General features: G+C 42.3%; 1 protein-coding gene across 2 annotated transcripts; it reads left to right on the top strand.

The window, feature by feature from the left end:
* The first annotated feature begins 10,151 nt into the window (after window positions 1–10,151).
* On the top strand, window positions 10,152–19,518 carry LOC115205722 (ras GTPase-activating protein-binding protein 1). Of its 2 annotated transcripts, none has more exons than XM_029771990.1 (12): window positions 10,152–10,171; window positions 12,724–12,840; window positions 12,957–13,038; window positions 13,279–13,452; window positions 13,573–13,663; window positions 13,921–14,014; window positions 16,646–16,871; window positions 17,248–17,349; window positions 17,633–17,750; window positions 18,057–18,185; window positions 18,498–18,607; window positions 18,749–19,518. In XM_029771990.1, the coding sequence occupies exons 2-12, from the start codon at window positions 12,746–12,748 to the stop codon at window positions 18,989–18,991; spliced, it is 1,464 nt and encodes a 487-aa protein (XP_029627850.1). In that variant the 5' UTR covers window positions 10,152–10,171; window positions 12,724–12,745; the 3' UTR covers window positions 18,992–19,518. The 2 variants fall into 2 exon arrangements, with proteins under 2 accessions (XP_029627850.1, XP_029627849.1); XM_029771989.1 differs by lacking the exon at window positions 10,152–10,171 and adding an exon at window positions 10,306–10,449.
* Window positions 19,519–25,468: the final 5,950 nt, after the last annotated feature.

The following is a 25,468-nucleotide window of genomic DNA, read 5'->3' on the forward strand; positions in this document are numbered from 1 at the left end:
TAAATTAAGGCCTGACTATCCTCAGGTTTGTTTTCTCACGTAGATTCTGCCACACAACAAGGGCATAAGTTTACTGAAAAATGATTGAGACAATAAAAGTAAATATTGTTTCAACTCTACGAGGGAAGCGTCTCGCAGGTTGAGTGTTTTTCCTCACGCTATAGCATGTATACTGACATTCTTATACTTTGTGACATCGTGTGACAACAATAGAACTCTTTCCTCAAATAAAAGTTACTGAAATGTCCAACACTGTTGAATGCTTTCATATCTGCATTTATTCAGAATCCTCACAATGTTGATACATTTCAACTGGAACAAATGGAAAAACACTGACTTAGAACATTTCATGGGACATTTAATTAGTTGTCTTTACACATTAGTTTTGAAAAAAACAAAAGACCTCCAAAGCATCCATATCACAGATATGAAGTACATCATCATGAAGTATCAATTCATTGAAAGAAATGCCACATGTACAGTTGCAGTGCAAGGTATTCTGTACTGCATGGTAGGCTACGCCTTAGCCTTATGAGTTACAGGCTCAGTACACGTCTCAACATCCTGTGATGAGTGTAGTCCTGGCCCTTGAATACAGTATTTTTTGTCAAAACATTGGTATACCACAATGCAAAAGTTTTCTAACCCTCTATTTAAGAGTCTATATTGAAAGTTCAAACCAGCACTTTGCATAGGCTTGAAACTACAATATCTAATAACTTTCCTACGAGGCCAATAACCTCATGCAGTTAAAATGTCCTGTGTGGTTCTGTGGCATGCATGCAATGACTTAAGAGAAAAATACTGAACCATAGAATTGCATTGTGTTTGTAAAACCAGCTGGACACCCTGTCCCAATGAACCCATAAGAATAGGTTTGCCAGGAACTGGCTAGTTCTGTTTAGTTTTCAGAGAAATTCATCTTATGTATCCTCTTAAAAACAGAAAAGAAAGAAGAACAAATGGCCATATTTCCATATTTGGTCAAAAACCAGAACAACCTCAAAGTTTCCTCTCTGTAGAATCGAAGAAAGGTCCCATGAGAGTCAGAGGAAAGGAGAAGTCTATAGTGCATTACTACAGCACCCTGTTACCATCTCTACCCTTTCAGCCAGACAGTACAGCGAGGCAGGAACTCCGAACAACTGTAGAGCCTCATCCACATAGGCTGAGCCACAGGCACCACCCCTTCTTCCACAAGTGGGAAATGTCCTCCCTTCTCTCCAAGACAAACGGAGGAAATAACAGTTGAATACAATGAGATTATTGTTAACAATTCTCAATGTTTTTGGGGGATGAATAAAGAATGTGAGTTAAAGAAATACTTTGGCATATTCTTAATTTATCTGACTAGAACAAAATATTTTTGCCTTTATCATGATGTTCCATGTTGAATTGACCACAGATCACTTGCATCCTTCAGAAAAAAAACAGAACAAATATTACAATTAAAATATATACTAATTTATTCAAATAAATCATTCTTTGTGGAAAATAAAAAAAAAAAATTTTTTAATCTTTGTTAATGATATTATTAATAGGAAAGGTGGAGTTATCCAAAATTACAACAAACTGATCGCAGAATTACCGCAAAAAAGGGAGGAGGCAAGTGGAAGGGGGAAAAGGTGAGGAACTTGTTTATCTACCCATTATTAAAGACCAAAACTGGCAACAACAAAAACAAGTAATACAAAAAATGATATATCAGCTTTACATGGCTTTACACAGACCAAAATGTTGATTGCGCGCACAGGTTGCAAAATATTTGGGAAGAGATGTTAGATGTGCCGACTCCGTGTCACATGGTTTATGAACTGATACGCAAAACAACGCTTGATTCAAAACTACGAGTTTTTCCATTTAAATTATTATTTAAAAAATAATTGCCACAAACAGAATGTTATGTATATGGAACATAACAATCTCAGCTCTGCAGATTTTGCTACCATAGAGACAGAATCATTAGAATACTTATTTTGGTATTGCCCCTATGTAATTTACCTTGTTTCAGGTCGCAGGTTCAGGAATGGCTGAAAAATATATGCCACATGGAAATCATTAGACTGATTAGACTGACGGTGGTTTATGCAGATAGGCGGGATGGACTGAGTAGCTGAGGGGTGGGGTTCAGGAGACAGGTGGGATGGACTGAGAGTAGCTGAGGGGTGGGGTTAAGGAGATAGGCGGGATGGACTGAGTAGCTGAAGGGTGGGGTTAAGGAGATAGGTGGGATGGACTGAGAGTAGCTGAGGGGTGGGGTTAAGGAGATAGGTGGGATGGACTGAGAGTAGCTGCGGGGGGGGGGGTTAAGGAGATCTGTGTGATGGACTGAGAGTAGCTGAGGGGTGGGGTTAAGGAGATAGTTGTGATGGACTGAGAGTAGCTGAGGGGTGGGGTTAAGGAGATTGTTGTGATGGACTGAGAGTAGCTGAGGGGTGGGGTTAAGGAGATCGGTGTGATGGACTGAGAGTAGCTGAGGGGTGGGGTTAAGGAGATAGTTGTGATGGACTGAGTAGCTGAGGGGTGGGGTTGAGGAGATAGGTGGGATGGACTGAGAGTAACTGAGGAGGGGTTAAGGAGATAGGTGTGATGGACTGAGAGTAGCTGAGGGGTGGGGTTAAGGAGATAGTTGTGATGGACTGAGAGTAGCTGAGGGGTGGGGTTAAGGAGATAGGTGGGATGGACTGAGAGTAACTGAGGGGGGGGGTTAAGGAGATAGGTGGGATGGACTGAGAGTAGCTGAGGGGTGGGGTTAAGGAGATAGGTGGGATGGACTGAGAGTAGCTGAGGGGTGGGGTTAAGGAGATAGGTGGGATGGACTGAGAGTAGCTGGGGGGGGGTTAAGGAGATAGTTGTGATGGACTGAGTAGCTGAGGGGTGGGGTTGAGGAGATAGGTGGGATGGACTGAGAGTAACTAAGGAGGGGTTAAGGAGATAGGTGTGATGGACTGAGAGTAGCTGAGGGGTGGGGTTAAGGAGATAGGTGGGATGGACTGAGAGTAGCTGAGGGGTAAGGTTAAGGAGATAGGTGGGATGGACTGAGAGTAGCTGAGGGGTGGGGTTAAGGAGATAGGTGGGATGGACTGAGAGTAGCTGGGGGGGGGGTTTAAAAGCTCATGTTGTATAATAGTTATGACTAAAAACACGATTTATAATGTGTAAGTACAATCTATCTATCTGGTTTGATTCCAGGCTGTATCACAACCGGCCATGATTGGGAGTCCCATGGGGCGGTGCACAATTGTCCCAGCGTCGTCATGGTTTGGCCGGGGTAGGCCGACATTGTTAATAAGAATTTGTTCTTAACTGACTTGCCTAGTTAAATAAAGGTTAAATAAAGGTTAAATAAAAAATAAATATGTAATGTACACTGAACTAAAATATAAATTCAACTTGTAAAGTCTTGGTCCCATGTTTCATGAGTTGAAATAAAAGATCCAAGAAATTTTCCAAACTCACAAAAAGCTTCTTTCTCTCCAATGTTGGGCACAAATTTATTTACATCCCTGTTTAGTGAGTATTTCTTCTTTGCCAAGATAATCCATCCACCTGACAGGTGTGGCATATCAAGAAGAAGATTAAACAGCAACCGGCCTCACAACTACAGACCACGTACGTGTAACCATGCTAGCCCAGGACCTCGACATCCGGCTTCTTCACCTGTGGGATCGTTTGAGGAGGGGTGAGGGGGTAGAGTATTTCTGTCTATAATAAAGCCATTAGGGAAAAACTCATTCTGATTGGCCAGATCTGTCTCCCCAGTGGGTGGGCCTGGCTCCCAAGTGGGTGGGCCTAAGCCCTCCCAGGTCCACCCATGGCTGCTCAGTCATGTGAAATCCATAAATTAGAGCCTAAGGAACTTATTTAAATTGGCTGATTTCCTTCTATGAACTGTAACTCAGTAAAATCTTTGAAATTGTTGCATGTTGCATTTATATTTTTTTCATTATATATAAAAATATCAAATTACTTTATTATTGCTATGTAACTACTGTAAAAACAAAAAATATACGAATATAAAATGTGTGTAGAATGTAAAAACAAAGAAGAGGGGGGTAAAAAATGTGTGGGCCCCAAAAAAACTAACAAAATTAACATTGACAATTAAATAAATGATTTGGCACATTCTTCATTTATCTGACTAGAACAAAATGTTTCTCCTTATCATGATGTTCAACGTTGAATCGACCACAGATAAATTGCATCGTTCCTGTGAGATATTGATCATTCACAGAAGGATCAGTGGTGGGGCAAACAAAACCCCAAATAAATTGATGCATGCCAGCAAAGCCACGACACAACACAACACTAAACAATACATTAATTTCACTTTAACGGTGACAAATGGTGCCCACAAATTGCTAGGGCCTACATAAAGCTCAGTGGCGATTTTAGCATGTAAATCTTGGTGGGGAAAACACCTACATTTGTTTTTAGGTGCATGCCAGCAAAACCACTACACTAAATAATACATGAATTGCACTATAACGGTGACAAACGGTTCCCACAAACTGTTAAGGCCAATACAAAGCTGTCCCTACAGCAGAGCTTTCTTTTCAGCACCATGGAGTGAATCCTTACCACAGCTACACCTGGCCGTCAGAGGAGCCTTGTCTGGCAGAGAAACAGTTAATCAGCCTCATTTACTGCCTTTTAAAAAAACATAGCTGATATGGCTGACTTGCTTAAACAAATGTGGTTTCTACTGACAATTGAGATGAACAAACTATGGCATAAGGGAACGACAGGTGGATAAGAGGCAATCCGTAATTTCGATGAAGACATAAATGAGCAAGCTAGGAAATGTATAGGCTATAGGCTACATGTGCACCACCAAGTCAGAACAGTAGGTTAAGTTATGAGGGGGAAAGGGACCAAACGATTAGGGTTAGAGGCACCTGGGCTACTAACAGCTTAATACACAACATACACTTAGTATTACTTTATTAGCTACAGTATACATATCTCCCTGGCATAATACATAATTTATGCAGCAGCATACAATACATTTTTGGACTCACCTTGTTGTGCTGTGCTCACTTGAACAGGAAGGTGGCGCGGCGGTCCTTCTTGTGGGCAAATTTTGTCATCTAACTTTGTCATCAAAGTCTGTCATTCTTTGGATTTATGGTGCTTTCAAGACAACTTGGAACGCTGAAAGAAACAAGGTCGAATCATGACATCAGTGAGCTTTAGGTTGGAGCTCTAGAAGGAGGCCCGAGTTCCCGACTTGGAATTCCGAGTTGGATGAACGTTCAAAACGTATTTTCCCAGTCGGAGCAAATTTTTTTCAGAGTTCCCAGTTGTCTTGAACTCACTGAAGTCTGAGATTTCCCAGTTCTGAGTTTCCAGTTGTTTTGAATGCGGTAGAAGTCATGCTGGATTTGACAGCATGGCCAATATATTCAACCTTTTCGAGCCCATGACATGTGAAGGAAGCTTGGAAAAGAGACCCTTAAACCCAGACTTGGACCACACACCCACTCCACTGAATAGCAGGCTCGTGATTGCTTTGCAATGCTTGCAGTTAGCCACTGATTCCTTATAAACCACTCATTGTTGAATTAGATATTTCAAACTTGTTGTGTAATGTTTATGTCCAATGGACGATGAGCCCCGATACGTTTTATCTATAATTTATCTTCATATGACAAAGATTGAAAAGGATTTGCCAGTAGATTGTCGACTTGATTCATGAAGATTCATGATGACTGCTTGTCTAGATTGATAGCTAATATTTTGAAAGTATGATGTTGACATGATCAGTCCAATCAAAGCTACGGTAGATATTACGTGATTGGATGTCATTTTATCTGTGGCCAATGACCTTGAGCCTTCTTGGATGGGCTTCAGTTTTCGTGCTCTCCCAGTAGATTGTGCGGTGACGTAGTGTCTCTATGATTGACAGAACATTGAGCCAATCACGGCGCAACTAGAGAACATCACAAACCCATACGCTCCGTATTTTCCACTGGCTGCCCCACCATCACAGAAAGCACTGAGCTAGACTGAAAGACCTGCATTTTGGAGCTGCCTTACTCAAGAAAGCAAAAAATAGACCAAGTTTATATGCAGCTTTATCAACTCTATTATTATAATTTTTACATTGTTTGCAAACTGATATGTGACACGTATTAATGCCAAAATAACATGCAAAACAAGGAAAACATTTTAATATATATATAAAACAGGTGGGGCTCTGCCCTGAATGACGGGGTCGCCACTGCACAGGATGCATTAATATCCCAACCCATAAAGTTTTAGCAAAATGTAATATCTTTAAAAAAAACAATCATGACAGTCAAAAGAATGGAGGGAAGATGACCAGAGCATATTATTTGATAGACGTTGGGCAAAAGTTCTGATATACGATAAGGTTTCATATGAGTGGTCAACGATCAGATGAACACAAATTCATAATCATGGAACTAGGTATTGAGAATAACCCCAACTGACTCCAGTTCAGTCCAAACGCCATGTGACATGAAGAGGTCTGGGTGGATTTGTGCCGCCACCCAGTGGATGAATGCATAAGTTCTCTAGAATTTATAGGCACGCTTGATTTACCTCGCCTGTCGCACCATTTGGGCAGAAGTTTCAATTTTGGTTTCATTCCATTGGTGCTGAAAAAGAACAGTTCCCACCAGGTGAAGCTGTCACTGTATTGAAGCCATTGGACACTGTTTATCTTAGCGCACTATGCTTTATTAAGGACGATGGCTTCAGTCAATAACTGGATGGGTTCAGGATACATTATTGCATTCTGTATAAGAAAGTAAACTGGCCCTCTTTGAGGTCTTGAAGATCAATGCATTGCACTCTTTTTGTTTATAGAGCCCTCTTATATATCTTCCACTGTACCTTATTTCATTGTTACAGATGTACGAGATACCAGACCTGGTCTTAGGGATGGCTAACTCTGAAGATCCCTTCCATGTCCACTGAGAGGTAAATCTGCTTTTAGTTTTTTTTGCACCTTACTTGTAGAATGATCTCCAAAGCTCTCTAAAGTTGAATGACTTGATGCCTCTAGTACTATTCAAAAGGCTGATTGAGGACCTTTTTACTGAAGAGCGTGTTTGTTTTCAATGATTGTGTTTTGCTTTTTGTACATTGATGTGGATATTGATGAGACTGCTCTTCTCTGTGTCACTGAGGATCTCCGCACTGCCAAAGCTGACTCTCTCTCCTCTGTTCTCATCCTCCTAGATCTATCCTCTGCCTTCAACATTGTGAACCATCATGTCCTCCTCTCCACCCTCTCAGGGCTGGGCGTCCCAGGCTCTGCACACTCTTGGATTGCATCCTACCTGGCAGGCTGCTCCTACCAGGTGACGTGGAGAGGATCTGTGTCTGCACCACATACTCTCACTACTGGTGTCCCCAACGGCTCGGTTCTAGTCCCTCTCCTCTTCTCTCTATACACCAAGTCACTCGGCTCTGTCATATCCTCACATGGTCTCTCCTATCATTGCTACGCGGAAGATACTCAACTACTGTTCTCCTTCCCCCCTTCTGACACCCAGGTGCATAGCCGTGGGAAGTTGCTGGGGGGTGGGGATGCTGCGATTTTCTTCAGCACCCCTACATCCTCAGCACCACTACTTCCTGCGGCTATGCCCAGGTGGGGACACGTATCTCTGCGTGCCTGGCAGATATTTCAGTTTGGATGTCAGCCCACCACCTCAAGCTAAACCTTAACAAAACAGCGCTTCTCTTCCTCCCGGGGAAGGCCTGCCCGCTCCAAGACCTCTCCATCACGGTTGACAACTCCATGGTGTCCCCCTCCCAAAGTGCAAAGAACTTTGGCATGACCCTGGACAACATCCTGTCGTTCTCTGCAAACATCAAAGCAGTGATTCGCTCCTGCAGGTTCATGCTCCCTCCCATTCAGGTTCATGCTCCCTGCCCTTCCTCTGAAAACATCTGAAACCCTACCTCTTCAAACAGTATCTTAAATAATCCCATAGCACCCCCCCTCCCCCCAATTAAAAAAAAATGTACTCACTATTCCTGTGATATGGGGTTTTCCCACCTAGCTATCTTAAGATGAATGCACTAAGTGTAAGTCGCTCTGGATAAGTGTCTGCTAAATGACAAAAAACGGTAAAATGTAAACATTTATATGTATAATCTATTGATGTGTTTGATGTGTATTGATCAGTGGAGGCTCCTCAAAGGAGGAAGGCGGGCACCATCCTCCTCTGTGGATTTCATTTCCAAAAAAATTGTGAAACATTTAAAAAGTTATCCTTTTTCGGTAGAACTATACAAAATATATTTACGTCACCAAATAATTTATTAAAACACACTGTTTTGCAATGAAGGTCTACAGTAGCCTCAACAGCACTCTGTAGGGTAGCACCATGGTGTAGCCAGAGGAAAGCTAGTTTCTGTTCTCCTCTGGGTACATTGACTTCAATACAAAACCTAGGAGGCTCATGGTTCTCATCCCCTTCCATAGTAACAAACTAATTATGACATCATCCGGAGGACATCCTCCAACCTATCAGAGCTTTTGCAGCATGTGTTACTTTTTACTTTTATTTTTGTTTATTTAGCACATATTTTCTTTACTCTATTTCTGTCACATGCGCTCCCTCTCCGGCCTCTAGGTCACCAGGCTGCTCATTATGGCGCACACCCGTCACCATCATTACGCACACCTGCACGTCATCAGACTCACCTGGACTCCATCACTTCCCTGATTACCTTCCCTATATATATATAGATATATCACTCCCTTTGGTTCTTTCCCCCCAGGTGTTATTGTTTCATGTCTGTGTTTCTTGGTTTACGGTGCGTTTATTTATTAAAACACTCACTCCCTGACCTTGCTTCCCGACTCTCAGTGCACATCGTTACAATTTCTTGAACTGCATTGTTGGTTTGTAAGTAAGCAAAGAAAAGAAAACAATTGATGAACTGACATGTCCACCTAATCAAAGGATCAGAGAATGAATCTAGTACTGAAAGCATAAGCTACAGCTAGCCTAGTACTGAAAGCATAAGCTACAGCTAGCCTAGTACTGCGTAAAATGTGAGTAGTTGACTAAAAGTGAGAGGAAGATAATAGTTAAACAGTTTTGAACTAATAATTATTTCAAATGGAGGGGAGAGTTTTCACTTACTTAGCTAGCAAATGCAGCGAGCTAGCTAGTTTAGCCTACTCAAACACCGGGATGCCATGTTAGCCAGCTGGCTATGACTACTGGAACTCCCAAGTCAAGGTAAGCTTTTGGTTTTACAAATGTATTGCAACCGGGGCTCGCCGGTGTAACTGCTTACTGACTGTACTAAATGATTGGAGCGGGTTTACTTACACGTTAGATCTATTAGCTATGTTGACTATGATGTTACTTTAGCTAATATGGTGACAATGATGTAAGCTGTATGTAGCGGTTATGATATCAAGGTTTGGCTTGGAAAGGTTTTTTCACCTGGTCAGACAGCTGATGTGTTGTGCACTGAAGTCCACAAGCGAAGGAAAAAGGTGAGATGAGGAGAGCGCAGAGATGTGAGAAGGAATACAACGAGGTGTTTGTGGCTATGAAAATGAACTGTTTGTGTGATCAGGGGTGTAGTCATTCCGACGATTTTGTTGAAAAACATTTAATTCGACAGAATGTAATGGGGATTAACATACCTGAATTTGTCCCATTAGAAACTCTTGTTTGCAACTGTTGAACTAATGATTAAACCCTGATCTAGGGTGTAATCAAAACCTGGTCCTGCCCCAGTTTTTTGTCCTAGTACTACACAGCTGATTAAAATCATCAAAACTTCATGCTGAATTGGTTATTTGAATCAGCTGTGTTGTGTTTGGGCAAAAAAAAAACTATCGTGCACGGGGACCCTGCACTAGATCAGTTTGGGAAACCCTGCACTAGATCAGCTAGGTACAGGCCAGTGTGTGCAAGGCGGTATTACATGTCTTTGTCTGTCACCTCAAATCTCTCGACCTGTGTGCACCTAAATTGTAAACTTTCATTCATAGGCTAGGTTTAAAAAAAAATGTTTAGTGTGCTGGGTGAACTAAACCAAGTGCAACGAAAAATACCCCGGTCAATTTCATTCCGGGCATGATCCGGCGTGCTGCAAATTTCTTACCAAGCATGCCCATAATCGGAATCGACCACACGTCTCCTATTGGCTACATTTAGAACGACAGGTAAGCACATACTCCACAACAATTGGTTGTAGACTGAACTGCTTAGAATACAAACATTTGATTGGTGACATATTTCCTCTCGCCGTAAATTCATTGGTTCATATATCTCGGGTGGAAATTCACCATAGGTTGTCCATGTCCCACAGTTGAGACCGGTAAAAGAGCAGGCGAACACGTTGTGCTGTGCCCTGCTAGAACAATCATTCAAGCTACCGCCTGGCAGAGCGGAGGTGATTCAGTGAAATCATTTTATTAACTATTTGAACAATTGCCTCCTGGTAAGTACAATACCCTGTGTAGCATTATTGAATAAATATTCGCTGCTGTAATACCCGTAATCTAACGTGAACGCTAGTTCGCATGATTAAGTTAAAGTCCATCTTGGAGTTGTGTTAACTAACGCTACCTATATAGTAAATTATTGTCTTCATTTATTCAATGTGCGATTAATGACATTGCATCGGATGACGTGGGTTAAATCAGTCGGCCAATGCCCAAATTGACTGTCTAAATGGTTAGCTAATCCGACGGTTGAAAGAATGGCCTTTCCTGATTTCTAGCTAATGGAACGGCTAGCGAGCCATGGTTGCCCAGTTAGCGGTGTATTTTATATTTAAAAAAAAAAGAAATTGCCATCCAACGCTTCTGTTGAAATGTTTACAATAATATCAGTTTGATGTCGAAGATTAAGTCGACCGCTGTTTTATAGACTTATTAACTAGCTAGCTGAATAAACTCTGAACGGAAAAGGGTAGCCGTGGCTAGGCTAGGAAATTAGCTAGTTAGCCAGCAGCATTCTATTTGCCGCACGTGCTGGTTATGAAAGATTTATCGTAGCTAGTTCCAGCTGTCAGTTGATTGGCTAATAGGACAGTTGTCTGGACAACTATATAAATACCTTTTTTGCATGCCAAAAAACGTCACATTTCGATACTTTGATTTATTTTCTGTCCATGGCGTGACCGGTGTTGCATCGTGGCCTTTTTAGGCATAGATACTATTAGCTAATTTAGCTAACTAACGTTAGGTAACTAGCTTAGTTGGGTGGGTCTGGGTGACCCATTTGTCTCCCACAATGAATTTCATACTACTATGAACTGAAACCAATTCTTGGTTGAATTGACTAGATTTCTAGCTAGTTAACCATAGACCAGTTGGAATGCAAATTATTTATGCTCTTGCACAGCCTCATGTAACGTTATCGGATTGCATTTGTCTCATGATTGGCAATATATATAATTTTTAGTTTTATTTTAGTGGCTTCGGCTATTTCAGCCACACCCATTGCTGACAGGTGTATAAAATCGAGCACACCGCCATGCAATCTCCATAGACAAACAATTGCAGTAGAATGGCCTTACTGAAGAGCACATTGACTTTAAACATGTCACTGTCATAGGATTCCAACAAGTCAGTTTGTCAAATTTCTGCCCAGGTCAACTGTAAGTGCTGGTATTGTGAAGTGGAAACATCTAGGAGTAACAACGGGTCAGAAGTGGTAGACCACACACACTCACAGAATGGGACCGCTGAAGCGCGTAGCGCATATCTTCTGTTGCAACACTCACTACTGAGTTCCAAACTGCCTCTGGAAGCAACGTCAGCACAGGAACTGTTTGTCGGGAGCTTCATGAAATGGGTTTCCATGGCCGAGCAGCTGCACACAAGCATAAGATCACCATGCGCAATGCCAGGCGTCGGCTGGAGTGGTGTAAAGCTCGCCACCATTGGACTCTGGAGCAGTGGAAATGCGTTTTTTGGAGTGATGAGTCATGCTTCACCATCTGGCAGCCGGACGGACGAATCTGGGTTTGGCAGATGTCAGGAGAACGCTACATGCCCTAATGCATAGTGCCAACTGTAACGATTGGTGGAGGAATAATGGTCTGGGGCTGTTTTTCATGGTTTGCGCTAGGCCCCTTAGTTCCAGTGAAGGGAAATCTTAACGCTACAGCATACAATGACATTCTGTACGTCCAACTTTATGGCAACAGTTTGGGCAAGGCCCTTTCCTGTTTCAGCATGACAATGCCCACGTGCACAAAGTGAGGTCCATATAGAAATGTTGTCGATCGGTGTGGAAGAACTTGATTGCACAGATCCCTGACCTCAACCCCATCGAACACCTTTGGGATGATTTGGAACGCCGACTGCGAGCCAGGCCTAATTGCCCAACATCAGTGCCTGACCTCACTAATGCTCTTGTGGCTGAATGGAAGCAAGTCCCTGCAGCAATGTTCCAACATCAAGTGGAAAGCCTTCCCAGGAGAGTGGAGGCTTTTAAAGCAGTGAAGGGGGGACCAAGTCCATATGAATTCCCATGATTTTTGTAATAAGATGTTTGAGCAGGTGTCCACATATTTGTTCATCTAGTGTAGCTTGACTATATGGCTAGACTAGTGGGATTTCAGACTGAACAGAAACAGATGGTGACCAGAACAGGTCCAGATAATGTGTATGCAACCTACCCAATTTAATTTGAGATCAGACTCCGTTATTCACATCCAGTCAATTATCAACACCATGACAACCACGCCTTGTCCCTGTTTCAGTTCTCTCCAGCTGACCAAAGAAATGGTGATGGAGAAGCCAAGTGCCCAGCTCGTCGGGCGGGAGTTTGTCCGACAGTACTACACACTACTCAACCAGGCACCCGACTACCTGCACAGGTAGTACTAGAGAATTCTTCCCAAACCAGTATCTATTCCATGATCTGCTTTCATATATTATTGGGCTATCTATGCCTCTAAGACAAGAAATAACTATTTTTTTCAACTTGTTTTAGGTTTTATGGGAAGAACTCTTCCTATGTACATGGAGGTCTAGACAACAATGGCAAACCAGTTGAAGCGGTCTACGGACAGTCGGTGCGTACTGCAAAACAATCTCCCTAAATGATGTTTGCAAAACTTCATGAAACCTTAGTGAAGCACTAATATAGCTTTTAATTTGTAAAATATCTAATGTGACACATCCACTCATGATTTTATGGCATTGATCTATCATTGTTGTTAAAGATGGGTAATGTATTGTCAGTTAGGCTTTCTGATACAAGGCTAACGCTTAAGTTTGAGATTCTCATCAAGGTCTTTTATTTATGTGAAAAGGAGATCCATAAAAAAGTGTTGACGCTGAACTTTCGTGACTGCCACACCAAGATCAGACATGTGGACGCCCATGCGACCTTGAACGAGGGCGTGGTGGTGCAAGTGATGGGGGAGCTGTCCAATGACATGCAGCCCATGCGCAAATTCATGCAGACATTTGTGCTGGCCCCTGAGGTAAGTCCTTCAACTGTATAAATGGACATTTGTCCTTGAAACATTTTCATTATTGTGTTAGGTTCCAGTTCAGCTATAGGGTTAATTTTGTGTTAAAACTCAATGACGTTGGTGTTTCAGGGCACTGTAGCAAACAAGTTCTACGTTCACAACGATGTATTCCGTTACCAAGACGAAGTGTTTGGGGATTCTGACTCAGAACCCCCTGAAGGTGAGCCTGTTAAAAATTAGCAAGCTGCTTTACGGTTGGCTGGTTGTTTCATGTCATTTACTTCTCATGACTAATACATAATGGTTAGAAGTGTTGCTCTTATTGAACTCCATCACAGTGCTTTTTACTCATACATTACCTTGCATATGGGTCAACACTAGTATTATGAATAATATGCTAAATGACTAAAATGGAATTGGTATTTGATTCAGCCCCAAAACTGCTGTAAGTGGGACTCAATGTTGTTGACGTTTTAGAGTCTGACGAGGATGTGGAGGAGATGGAGGAGAGGGTACCATCACCAGAGGTGACCCAGGAAGAGGCTGCAACCTTCTACGAACAGACACCATGGTAAGGAAACTTATTCATCTTCTCTTAATATATCATCTTAGTCTTGACTATATCAGCAATCCTATTCTACTTTAATCCTCAACGTTAAGTCTATTACTGTCGCATGAGTGGTGGCAAACATGCCCTTACTTCATAATAGTGACAGTGTGTTAGTGAGAGTGTCGGATATGGGTGTGTAACGCATTAGGACCTCCACCAACGGTGCTCAGTCACATTTGGATTATTGTAATTAAACCTAACAAAACAGAAATGACCCTGTTAAGTTGTAATCACGTAGAACAATGTTCTCATACCAACACTGACAGGTGTTATTAGAAAGCAAAACATTGCCTGTTACATCTTCATCCCTGCTATAAATAAATATCTTTTTTTTTATGCTTAGAAGAACAGGTCTCCTACACGGTAATAAAACAATTCCGGCTATAATATTTGTGTATTGTTGATAATTACCTGTCCTATGGACCATTTGCATGAACATTTATTTAAATGAAACAGCTGTTTTCAAATACATTTGCAATCTAGGCCTTTCTCATTTAATTTAGCCTAGCCATTAACATTTTTTTATTATTATTGGACATTTTTCCCAATGTGTGGAGGGGGGGAAATTATACTGAAAGCACTTGCATACATTACCAGTCTCAAGTTTGGATGCCTACTCATTCCAGGGTTTTTCTTTATTTGTACTATTTTCTACATTGTAGAACTATGACATAACTACGAAATAACACCTTTGGAATCATGTAGCAACAAAGTGTTAATGTAATACATCAATAAAATCAATTTAGCCTCAAATAAATAATGAAACATGTTTGGTTTAAATAATGCAAAAACAAAGTGTTGGGGAAGAAAGTAAAAGTGCAATATGTGCCATGTAAGAAAGCTAACTTTTAAGTGCCTTGCTCAGAACATGAGAACATATGAAAGCTGGTGGTTCCTTTTAACATGAGTCTTAAATATTCCCAGGTAAGACGTTTTAGGTTGTAGTTATTATAGGACTATTTCTCTCTCTACGATTTGTATTTCATATACCTTTGACTATTGGATGTTCTTTATAGGCACTTTAGTATTGCCAGTGTAACAGTATAGCTTCCGTCCCTCTCCTCGCTCCTACCTGGGCTCGAACCAGGAACACATCGACAACAGCCACCCTCGAAGCAGCGTTACCCATGCAGAGCAAGGGGAACAACTACTCCAAGTCTCAGAGCGAGTGACGTTTGAAACGCTATTAGCGCGCACCCGCTAACTAGCTAGCCATTTCACATGGGTTACACCAGCCTATTCTTGGGAATTGATAGGCTTGAAGTCATAAACAGCGCAATGCTTGAAGCACAGCGAAGAGCTGCTGGCAAAACGCACAAAAGTGCTGTTTGAATGAATGCTCACGAGCATGCCGCTACCTACCACCGCTCAGACTGCTCTATCAAATCATAGACTTAATTATAATATAATAAACATACAGAAATACGAGCCTTAGGTCATTAATATGGTCGAATCCGGAAATTATCTCAAAGTTTTTCCTGTCAGTGAAATACGGAACCGTTCCGTATTTTATCTAATGGGTGGCATCCCTAAGTATAAATATTCCTATTATATTGCACAACCTTCAATGTTATGTCATAATGGCAAATTAGTTCGCAATGAGCCAGGCAGCCCAAACTGTTGCATATACCCTGACTCTGCGTGCAAGAGAAGTGACACATTTTCACCTGGTTAATATTGCCTGCTAACCTGGATTTCTTTTAGCTAAATATGCAGGTTTAAAAATATATACTTCTGTGTATTGATTTTAAGAAAGGCATTGATGTTTATGGTTAGGTACACGTTGGAGCAACGTGTACCTAAGCGATTATATGCAACGCAGGACAGGCTAGATAAACTAGTAATATCATCAACCATGTGTAGCTAACTAGTGATTATGATTGATTGTTTTTTATAAGTTTAATGCTAGCTAGCAACTTACCTTGGCTTCTTACTGCATTCGCATAACAGGCAGGCTCCTTGTGGAGTGCAATGTAAAGCAGGTGGTTAGAGCTTTGGTCTAGTTAACCGTAAGGTTGCAAGATTGAATCCCCGAGCTGACAAGGTAAAAATCTGTCGTTCTGCCCCTGAACAAGGCAGTTAACCCACCGTTCCTAGGCCGTCATTGAAAATAAAAATGTGTTCTTAACTTACTTGCCTAGTTAAATAAAGGTGTAAAAAAAAAATTCTGCCAAATCGGCGTCCAAAAATACCGATTTCCGATTGTTATGAAAACTTGAAATCGGCCCTAATTTTAATGCACATGATTTTGGAATGAGATGTTCGAGCAAGTAGAGAACCACCATTTTGGCATAATGTGGTAATATGCATCATAACGCTGAAGAAGGCACCAATGCCGAAATGTTGGTGCTTTACCAAATAAATGCGACATGATTTTTCTAGCCTACAGTTTAGTCTCCGTTAGTTGGCACCTCTGTTTTGCACCAGCTCATGCTTTTCACCAGAGTTTGTTACAGTAACATCATGGTAGCATGCTGCAATGCATATTCTCCTTTTTCATAATCTCAAATTAGAACATTAGTTTCTTTATGACAAGTCTATGACCAGAATATACTCTGGGTTAATATTAGATCTTTGTCTGGGCTATTTCAGCACTGAGCCAGAGGGGCTAGTGGAGGAGGAGTTGGCTGTGACCCCAGAGCCTGAACCTGAGGCAGAGCCAGATCCAGACGTGGTGGATGGAAAACCGGCCCTGGAGCCAGAGACCCAGCAGCAGCAACACACTACAGAGGAGCAGGGAGAGAAGTGTCCTGTCTCCTCACCCCTGCCCTCTGCCACTGCTGACCCTGCCCCTGCACCTGCTGCTGAAGATAACCGGGTAGGGCTCAACCCTCATTTTGGCTATGGTCATGTCAACATGGTGGTCAGGTTTCCATGTGGGTCCCGGCTGTCTAATCCTCTCTGGATGCTGTGCTTTTAGCTGGTTATCCACGGTCAACACTGAGGTCACTAGGCAATACCATGTGTGACCTGTCTACACCTATTCTGTTTTGGTTTAAGAACCATTTTGGTTGCATTACAATCAGCTTTGATAGTTGTTTATTTACAAAATTAGCTATTGCTGAGAAATTCCTTTTTTCTTTTGCCTCTTGATGTTTTTTTATTAGTTTTACCTAGCTTCTAGTGGTTTCCCTGTACAGCTACCAGACCTCATTCAGCTTGATTTAATAACGTCTGTTTCGTCTCTCCTCCAGCCTTTCTCCTGGGCATCTGTCACAAGTAAGAACCTTCCCCCTAGTGGAGCGGTCCCTGTCTCAGGCATCCCCCCCCACGTCGTCAAAGTCCCCTCGGCACCGGTACGTTAACTTTGTTACTTTTCTCTATGTAAAATGATTAAACACCAGTAGGCGAAACAACCACATGTACTATATTGATTACTAAGGGGGCTAAATTCTCCTATTACATATCTAGCATGTATCCTACTAAATGTGTTCGCTATAACAAACACATTTGGTGACCTATTTTAATGAACGTTCCTCTTTTTAATGAACACATTCAATCAACTGGTTATGTAGCTTGGAGTCTGTCTTATCTTGGTCTTCTAGCTTGGTATCTCATTGTTTTGTCTTGGTGCTTTAGCCCAGGTTGGAGGTGAAAACAGAAGCCGCAGCACAGAGAACACAACCGAGAGGAGACCAGAGACCACGGGAAGCAAGGCCAGGCCCCCCACCAGTCAACAGAGGACCCCGACCAGGAGGTACCGTCCACTAGATAGCATCTCACCCAACACGCAGTACCATCCACCAGACAGCTGGGTCATGTTTAGGATGTAGAAAACATTTTGAAATGAAGTGAAACTGGGTGGTACTACCTGACATCATCCAATAAGAACAGATTTAAAAAATCTGTTTTAAAAATGTTTTGCTACAGTGTGCTGTCTACATTGAATGTAATCCGATCTGTGTTGGTCTGGTTTATTTGAGGAAACAGCAGACATGTGGATACAGTTGCATGTCCGTTAATGAAGTGATCTGTCATGCCTCTGTCTGCTCTTGGTTTGCAGTGCGGGAAGGAGAGCAGGGAGAGTCGTCAGAGGTTCGCCGTGTGGTGAGATATCCAGACGCTCACCAGCTCTTCGTAGGAAACGTCCCCCATGATGTGGACAAGGCAGAGCTCAAGGAGTTTTTCCAACGTATGTCACGTTTTATTTCAAAATGGTCTGCAAAAAAAAGTGTTTTAATGAATGGATTTGTATGGCTTCAACTGACTGCTGGCGTGTAGTAGTGCCAGATATAGACGGCTAGTCTCCATTAATCATAGTCCCCCCCCCCCCCCCCCCAATGACCTGTAAAAAGGGTTTGAAATAATTGATTAAAATCACTGTTCTGTAATGTTAAATGATCTGTGTCCCTGCCACAGAATATGATACGTGCTTTGCAGCAACTGAAGTAATTGATTGAAATGGTTGATTTGTAATTTTTATACGATCTCGTTCCTCCTACAGAGTATGGTACTGTTCTTGAGCTACGGATCAACAGCGGCGGAAAGCTTCCCAACTTTGGATTCGTGGTGTTCGACGATTTTGAACCTGTACAGAAAATCTTAAGCAACCGGGTAAGAATTGTTTTCATTACAAAGTCCCATGCTGATTTGATTAACCTACCTCCACTTTGTAAAGCCTTGGACTCAATCTGATCTTTAAAGTTGTTTTTGATCATATGAATGAATGTTCTGACAGACCTCTTTCCTCTGTAGCCCATTAAGTTCAGAGGAGACATCCGACTGAACGTGGAGGAAAAAAAGACGCGCTCCGCCCGGGAAGGGGACCGGCGAGACATCCGCCCCAGAGGTCCAGGTGGCCCCGGAGGGCCCCGAGAGAGGATAGGAGGGCCCAGAGGTCCCCCCACCAGGGGTGGCATGGCACAGAAACCCAGCTTTGGCTCTGGAAGAGGCACTGGACCCAGCGAGGGAGGTCGCTATATGGGACCTCGTCAGTGAACGTCACTCTGACGTTGGTCTAATGTACCATGCCAGCTACAACAGCTGATGTCAGTCGCCCCGACTCGAGTATTGTACAAAGATGGCTTCTCCCTCCCTCCCGTTCGCTTTTTGTTTTCTACCCTGAAATTCTGGAATGTGATCCATCTCTCCTTTCTCCCGACGTTGACATGATCTGGACTTTTCTCCTCGTCTTTTACGTCCTGAACTTGAATTTGTGGAAAGAAAGTAAAGAGTCTAAACTAACTACTTGAATTGGAACAACCCAGTTTGGTTTTGGCGTTCTCTCCCTGTTTCTTAAAGGAACGTGTATGTACTGCTTGGGCGGTCCTGTGTATTACCACCACTGTCTTTTCAGGTCAAATGCAAGTAATGGTTTTATTTTAAAGTGTGGAGTTGAGTCATGGTTGTAAATGGTTATTATCGAGCATGTAACAAATCCGGTCTGCCTTTCACTGATGCACTTCATCATGACAATACCAATCAGCTGATGAGAGAACTGAATAAACATGAGTTACTGTTTTAAACCTGACTTCTGTATTTTATACATTGAGTTGCTTTTTATGGCTTTGTTTTGCTGGACACAGATTAAGGTTGTTTTTTGTTGGAGATTGTCTTCAATTTAAGAAATGTCCCTATATACACTGTAAGAATATAAATGCCACAATTTCAAAAATGTTAGTTACATGTAAGGAAATCAGTCAATTGAAATCAGTTAATTGAAATAAATTCATTAGGCCCTAGTCTATGGGTTTGACATGACAGAACACCCATGCGTCTAGTCACTGGTTCCTTTTAAAAAGTAGGGGTGTGGATCCGAACCATTCGGTGTCTGGTGTGACCACATTTTGCCTCATGCAGCCCAACATCTCCTTTGCGTAGTTACTCAGGCTGGTTGTGGAATGTTGTCCCACTCCAATGGCTGTTCAAAGTTGATGGATAATGTCAAAAGCTGGAACATGCGGTTGTACACGTCGATACAGGCCAATACATGCTCAACGGGTGACATTGGAGTGTGCAGGCCATGAAAGCACTGGGACATTTTCAGCTTCTGGGAATTGTGTACAGGTCCTTGTGACATGGGGGTCGTGAGTTATCCTGTAACATGAGGTGATGGTGGCAGATGGCATGACAGTGATTATCTGCGTTTTAAAATGCAATTGTGTTTGTAGTTTATGCCTGCCCATACCATAACCCCACCATGGAGAACTCTGTTCATAATGTTGACATCAGTAAACCGCTCTCCCATATGATGCCATACACAATCTACCCGGTACAGTTGAAACCAGGATTAATCCGTGAAGAGCACAATTCTCCACTGTGCCAGTGGCCATCGAGCAGGTCAAGAGCCTGGTGAGGACGATGAGCTTCCCTGGGACAGTTTCTGACAATTTAAAGGAATTATTTGGTTGTGCAAACCCACAACTTCATCAGATGTCCGGGTGGCTGGTCTCAATGATCCCGCAAGTGAAGAAGCCGGATGTGGAGGTCCTGGGCTGGTGTTACACGTAGTCTGCGGTTGTGAGGTCGGTTGGATGTACTAACAAATTCTCTAAAACAACGGAGGTGGTTTATGGTGGAGAAATTAACATTTATCTGGCAATGGTTCTGGTGGACATTCCTGCAGTCAGCATGCCAATTGCATGCTCTGTGGCATTGTGTTTTGTGATAACTACACATTTTAGAGTGGCCTTTTAGTGTCCCCAGCACAAGGTGAACCTGTGTACTGATCATGCTGTTTAATCAACTTCTTGATATGCCACACCTGTCAGGTGGATGGATTATCTTGGCAAAGGAGAAATGCTCACAAACAGGGATGTAAACAAATTTTCCACAACTGTTTTTAAGAAATAAGCTTTTGTGCATATGGAACATTTCTGGGATATGTTATTTCATTTCATGTTTAAGTTTTATATTTCATGTTTTTGGAAAATTATTAGAAAAGGAAGTGTGGCCGCCCAAAGGAAACCTGGCAAAGAGCCGTGGAAAAGGAGATACCATCCCCCAAAAGGCAGAAGACCGGAAGCAGTGGCACTTCTCTAGTCGAGGCCTTACAGTGCATACGCAAAGTATTCAGACCCCTTCCCTTTTCCACATTTTATTATGTTACAGCCTTATTCTAAAATGGATCAAACCATTTTTTCCCCCTCATCAATCTACACACAAACTGTTTTTTAGAGATGTTTGCAAATGTATTAAAAATGAATAACAGAAATACCTTATTTACATAAATATTCAGACCCTTTGCTATTAGACTCAAAATTGAGTTCAGGTGCATCCTGTTTCCATTGATTCTACAACTTGGAGTCCACCTGTGGTAAATTCAATTGATAGGACATGATTTGGAACGGCACATCTGACAGTGCATGTCAGAGCAGAAACCAAGCCATGAGGTCGAAGGAATTGTCCATCGACTTCTGAGACAAGATTGTGTCGAGGCACAGATCTGAGGAAGGGTGAAAAAAAAAAATGCTTTCAGCGTTGAAGGTCCCCAAGAACACAGTGGCCTCTATCATTTTTAAATTGAAGAAGTTTGGAACCACCAAGACGGTTCCTAGAGCAGGCCGCCCGGCCTAATTGAGTAATCTGGGGAGAAGGGCCTTGGTCAGAACCCGATGGTCACTTTGACAGAGTTCCTCTGTGGAGATGGTTGCTATTCTGGAAGGTTCTCTCATCTCTGCAGTACTCCAACAATCAGGCCTTTATGCAAGAGTGGCCACTCAGAAAGAGGCACGACAGCGCACTTGGAGTTTGCCAAAAGGCATCTAAAGGACTCTCAGACCATGAGAAACAAGATTCTCTGGTCTGAATAAACCAAGATTGATCACTTTGGCCTGAATGCCAAGCGTCACGTCTGGAGGAAACCTGGCACAATCTCTACGGTGAAGCATGGTGGCGGCAGCATCATGCTGTGGGGAGGTTTTTCAGCGGAAGGGACTGGGAGACTAGTCAGGATCGAGGGAAAGATGAACAGAGAAAAGTACAGAGAGATCCTTGAATTACCGATATGTAGATACTTGAATCAAACCTCAAAGACTTACCCTCAATGTCAACGTGAGTGTCTTGCAAAACATTCCCAAATCCTACTTGATTTCAAGGGTCTTCATTAGGGTACACAATGCAAACCAGCTTCCAATGGAAAACACAAATAACAGTTTGTTATTGGACATGTCCAGCCTCCCTGTTACAGTCCGTTTTCTTCAGTTTGGTGCCTAATGAACACCTTGGGTGTATTCACTAGTAGGTACTACCTGAAGTTAGGGTTAGGGTTGAAACGGGGTGGTATTACCTGAATTTAGGGTTGAAACGGGTTGGTACTACCTGAAATTAGGGTTGAAACAGGGTGTTATTACTAGGGCTGTGGTGGTCATGAAATTTTGTCAGCCTTTATTGTCATGCTAGTCTCACAGTAATTTACATGAATTAACATAAACACGTTTAGCATCTCCAGGCCCCCATGCATTCAAGCCGCATACGATCTGCTGATGCGCACCTTTGGAACATCAAAAAGAAATTCATTATAATTGTAGGCTAACTCTATAAGCCGCCCTGCACAATCAATGAACCAACAGCATCGCCTAGGCCTATACGTTCTCTCCTAGACTCATGGATAGTAAGTTTGGGGCATAGCATAAGGTAACCAGTCCACCCAGTATGCATAGTAATACAGTCCATAGTCAAAAGGTGATGACTATAATTTGTTTAATTTTGGAGTATAGGCTAGACCAGGGATGGGCAACTGTGATGGGGTGGGGGCCACAACAAAGAAGAACTCATCATGAGGGCCCGCAGAGGGTCTGCGTACCCACATCCCCCCCTGTTTTAAATATGCTTTAAAGTTCAGTTCCTGGAATTCTGCACATTTTTGCCACAGGATGTAGAGAAAATGTTTCCATTTTAAAGCAAGTTTCCTGCAATTCTACACATTTTTATCCATGGGGCGTAGAGAAGATTTAGCAATTTTATAGCTAATTTAATGTAATTCTACAAATTTTGCCATGGGGCGGAGAGAAAAATCAAATTTTGCCATGGGGCGGAGAGAAAAAATGAGTTTTAAAGCTCATTTCCTGCAATTCAACATTTGACATAGGATGGAGGGAAATGTTTGCCGTTTTTAATATGATAACTGATGATATATGGGCCCCACCGATTGGTAATTCGACAATGTCTACTAGATAGCTGGTCGTTGACTAATTTACCAATCTAAAAACATTTACCTTGACATGGGCTAATTGAGTAAACGCACAACCAAATTTCGAAATTCCACTTTGTGTACTCTATTATTCTAACTCTTAACAGTAAGTTGAGACCCCAACTGAGTTCCTAAAGAAATATACAGTACCAGTCAAAAGTTTGGACACGCCTACTCATTCAAGGGTTTTTCTTTATTATTACTATTTTCTACATTGTATAATAATAGTGAAGACATCAAAACTATGGAATATCACATATGGAATAATGTAGTAACCCAAATTGTTTTAATTCTTCAAAGTAGCCACCCTTTGCCTTGATGACAGCTTTGCACACTCTTGGCATTCTCTCAACCAGCTTCACCTGGAATGCTTTTCCAATAGTCTTGAAGGAGTTCCCACATATGCTGAGTATTTGTTGGCTGCTTTTCCTTCACTCTGCGGTCCAACTCATCCCAAACCATCTCAATTGGGTTAAGGTCGGGTGATTGTGGAGGCCAGGTCATCTGATGCAGCACTCCATCCCTCTCCTACTTGGACAGATAGCCCTTACCCTTGGATGATTGTCCTGATGAAAACTAAGTGTACCCCAGATGAGATGGTGTATCGCTGCAGAATGCTGTGGTAGCCATGCTGGTGCCTTGAATTCTAAATAAATCACAGACAGTGTCACCAGCGAAGCACCCCCACACCATCACACCTCCTCCTCCATGCTTGACCGTGGGACCCACACATGCAGAGATCATCCGTTCACCTACTCTGTGTCTCACAAAGACATAGCGGTTGGAACCAAAAATCTGACATTTTTACTCATCAGACCAAAGGACAGATTTCCACTGGTCTAATGTCCATTACTTGTGTTTCTTGGCCCAAGCAAGTCTCTTCTTCTTATTGGTGTCCTTTAGTAGTGTTTTTTTGTTGCAGAAATTCGACCATGAAGGCCTGATTCACACACTGTCTCCTCTGAACAGTTGATTTTGAGATGTGTCTGTTACTTGAACTCTGTGAAGCATTTATTTGGGCTGCAATTTCTGAGGCTGGAACTAATTAATTTATCCTCTGCAGCAGAGGTAACTCTGGGTCTTCCTTTCCTGTGGCGGTCCTCATGAAAGCCAGTTTCATCATAGCGCTTGTTGGTTTTTGCGACTGCACTTGAAGAAACAAACAACAACCAAAAAAATTAGCGCATTTGCATTAATGTCAGAGGGACAATAGAGCCCTGAGTACCAGACCATTAAAACCTGTTGGCTGGACAATAGAGTCCTGAGTACCAGACTATTAGAACCCGATGGAGGGACAATAGAGCCCTGAGTACCAGACCATTAGGACCTGATGGAGGGACAATAGATCCCTGAGTACCAGACCATTAGGACCTGATGGAGGGACAATAGAGCCCTGAGTACCAGGCCATTAGAACCTGATGGAGGGACAATAGAGCCCTGAGTACCAGGCCATTAGAACCTGATGGAGGGACAATAGAGCCCTGAGTACCAGACCATTAGGACCTGATGGATGGACAATAGAGCCCTGAGTACCAGACCATTAGGACCTGATGGAGGGACAATAGAGCCCTGAGTACCAGACCATTAGGACCTGATGGCCAAGTTGAGTACTACCAACATATGTTCTGCGTGCATAAAAGGAGATTACCACGACTCAATGGTCATGTGGAATTTTGCCTACCGGTACATTGAAACAAATGAACTTTACACAGGCTTTAACGAAACACGGCTTGTAACAAAAATAAATAGGCTTTAACGAAACATGGCTTGTAACAAAAAAATAGCAGTAAGCTTTAGTTGTCTTTTTGCACTGAGTCAATTCCTCATGCTGCTGTTTCCAACGTCTTATCATCGACTCATTAAGACCAAGCTCCCGTGCAGCAGCTCTATTTCCTTTTCCAACAGCCAGATCAATTCGCCTTCAACTTGAAAGCTGCATCATATGCATTTCTCCGTGTCTTTGCCATGATGAGGGTGACAAAATGACTACCGTAATCAGAATGATGGGAAGTTTGAGAGCGCTCGATTTAATCTAAACAGTAAACAAAAAAAGTTGTTTGACCTTAACCCGTTCGGCAATTTCATTGGTCTAATGAAAGCTTCATGCCGCCAAAAAACTGAGCACGTCACAGAATGTGTTTTTTGGCGAAAAAAAAATTGAAAGCGGGAAAAATCCATTGTTTAAGCCGCGAGGTTCAAAGCCTGGGAAAAAAGTTACGGTTTATAGTCCGGAATTTACGGTAGTTAAATCAAGGTTAAATAAATAAAATAAAATAAAAGTTACT

The sequence above is a fragment of the Salmo trutta genome, chromosome 13 (genome assembly GCF_901001165.1).
Source record: "Salmo trutta chromosome 13, fSalTru1.1, whole genome shotgun sequence".
Lineage (NCBI taxonomy): Eukaryota > Metazoa > Chordata > Actinopteri > Salmoniformes > Salmonidae > Salmo > Salmo trutta.

What these genes read in the sequence shown, in the direction of transcription:
- LOC115205722 (XM_029771990.1), top strand. Translation starts at nt 12,746, where the DNA reads ATGGTGATGGAGAAGCCAAGTGCCCAGCTCGTCGGGCGGGAGTTTGTC. An exon ending in AAGCGGTCTACGGACAGTCG is followed by an intron (nt 13,039 to 13,278) that starts GTGCGTACTGCA and finishes TTATGTGAAAAG; the next exon opens with GAGATCCATAAAAAAGTGTT. An exon ending in TGACTCAGAACCCCCTGAAG is followed by an intron (nt 13,664 to 13,920) that starts GTGAGCCTGTTA and finishes TTGACGTTTTAG; the next exon opens with AGTCTGACGAGGATGTGGAG.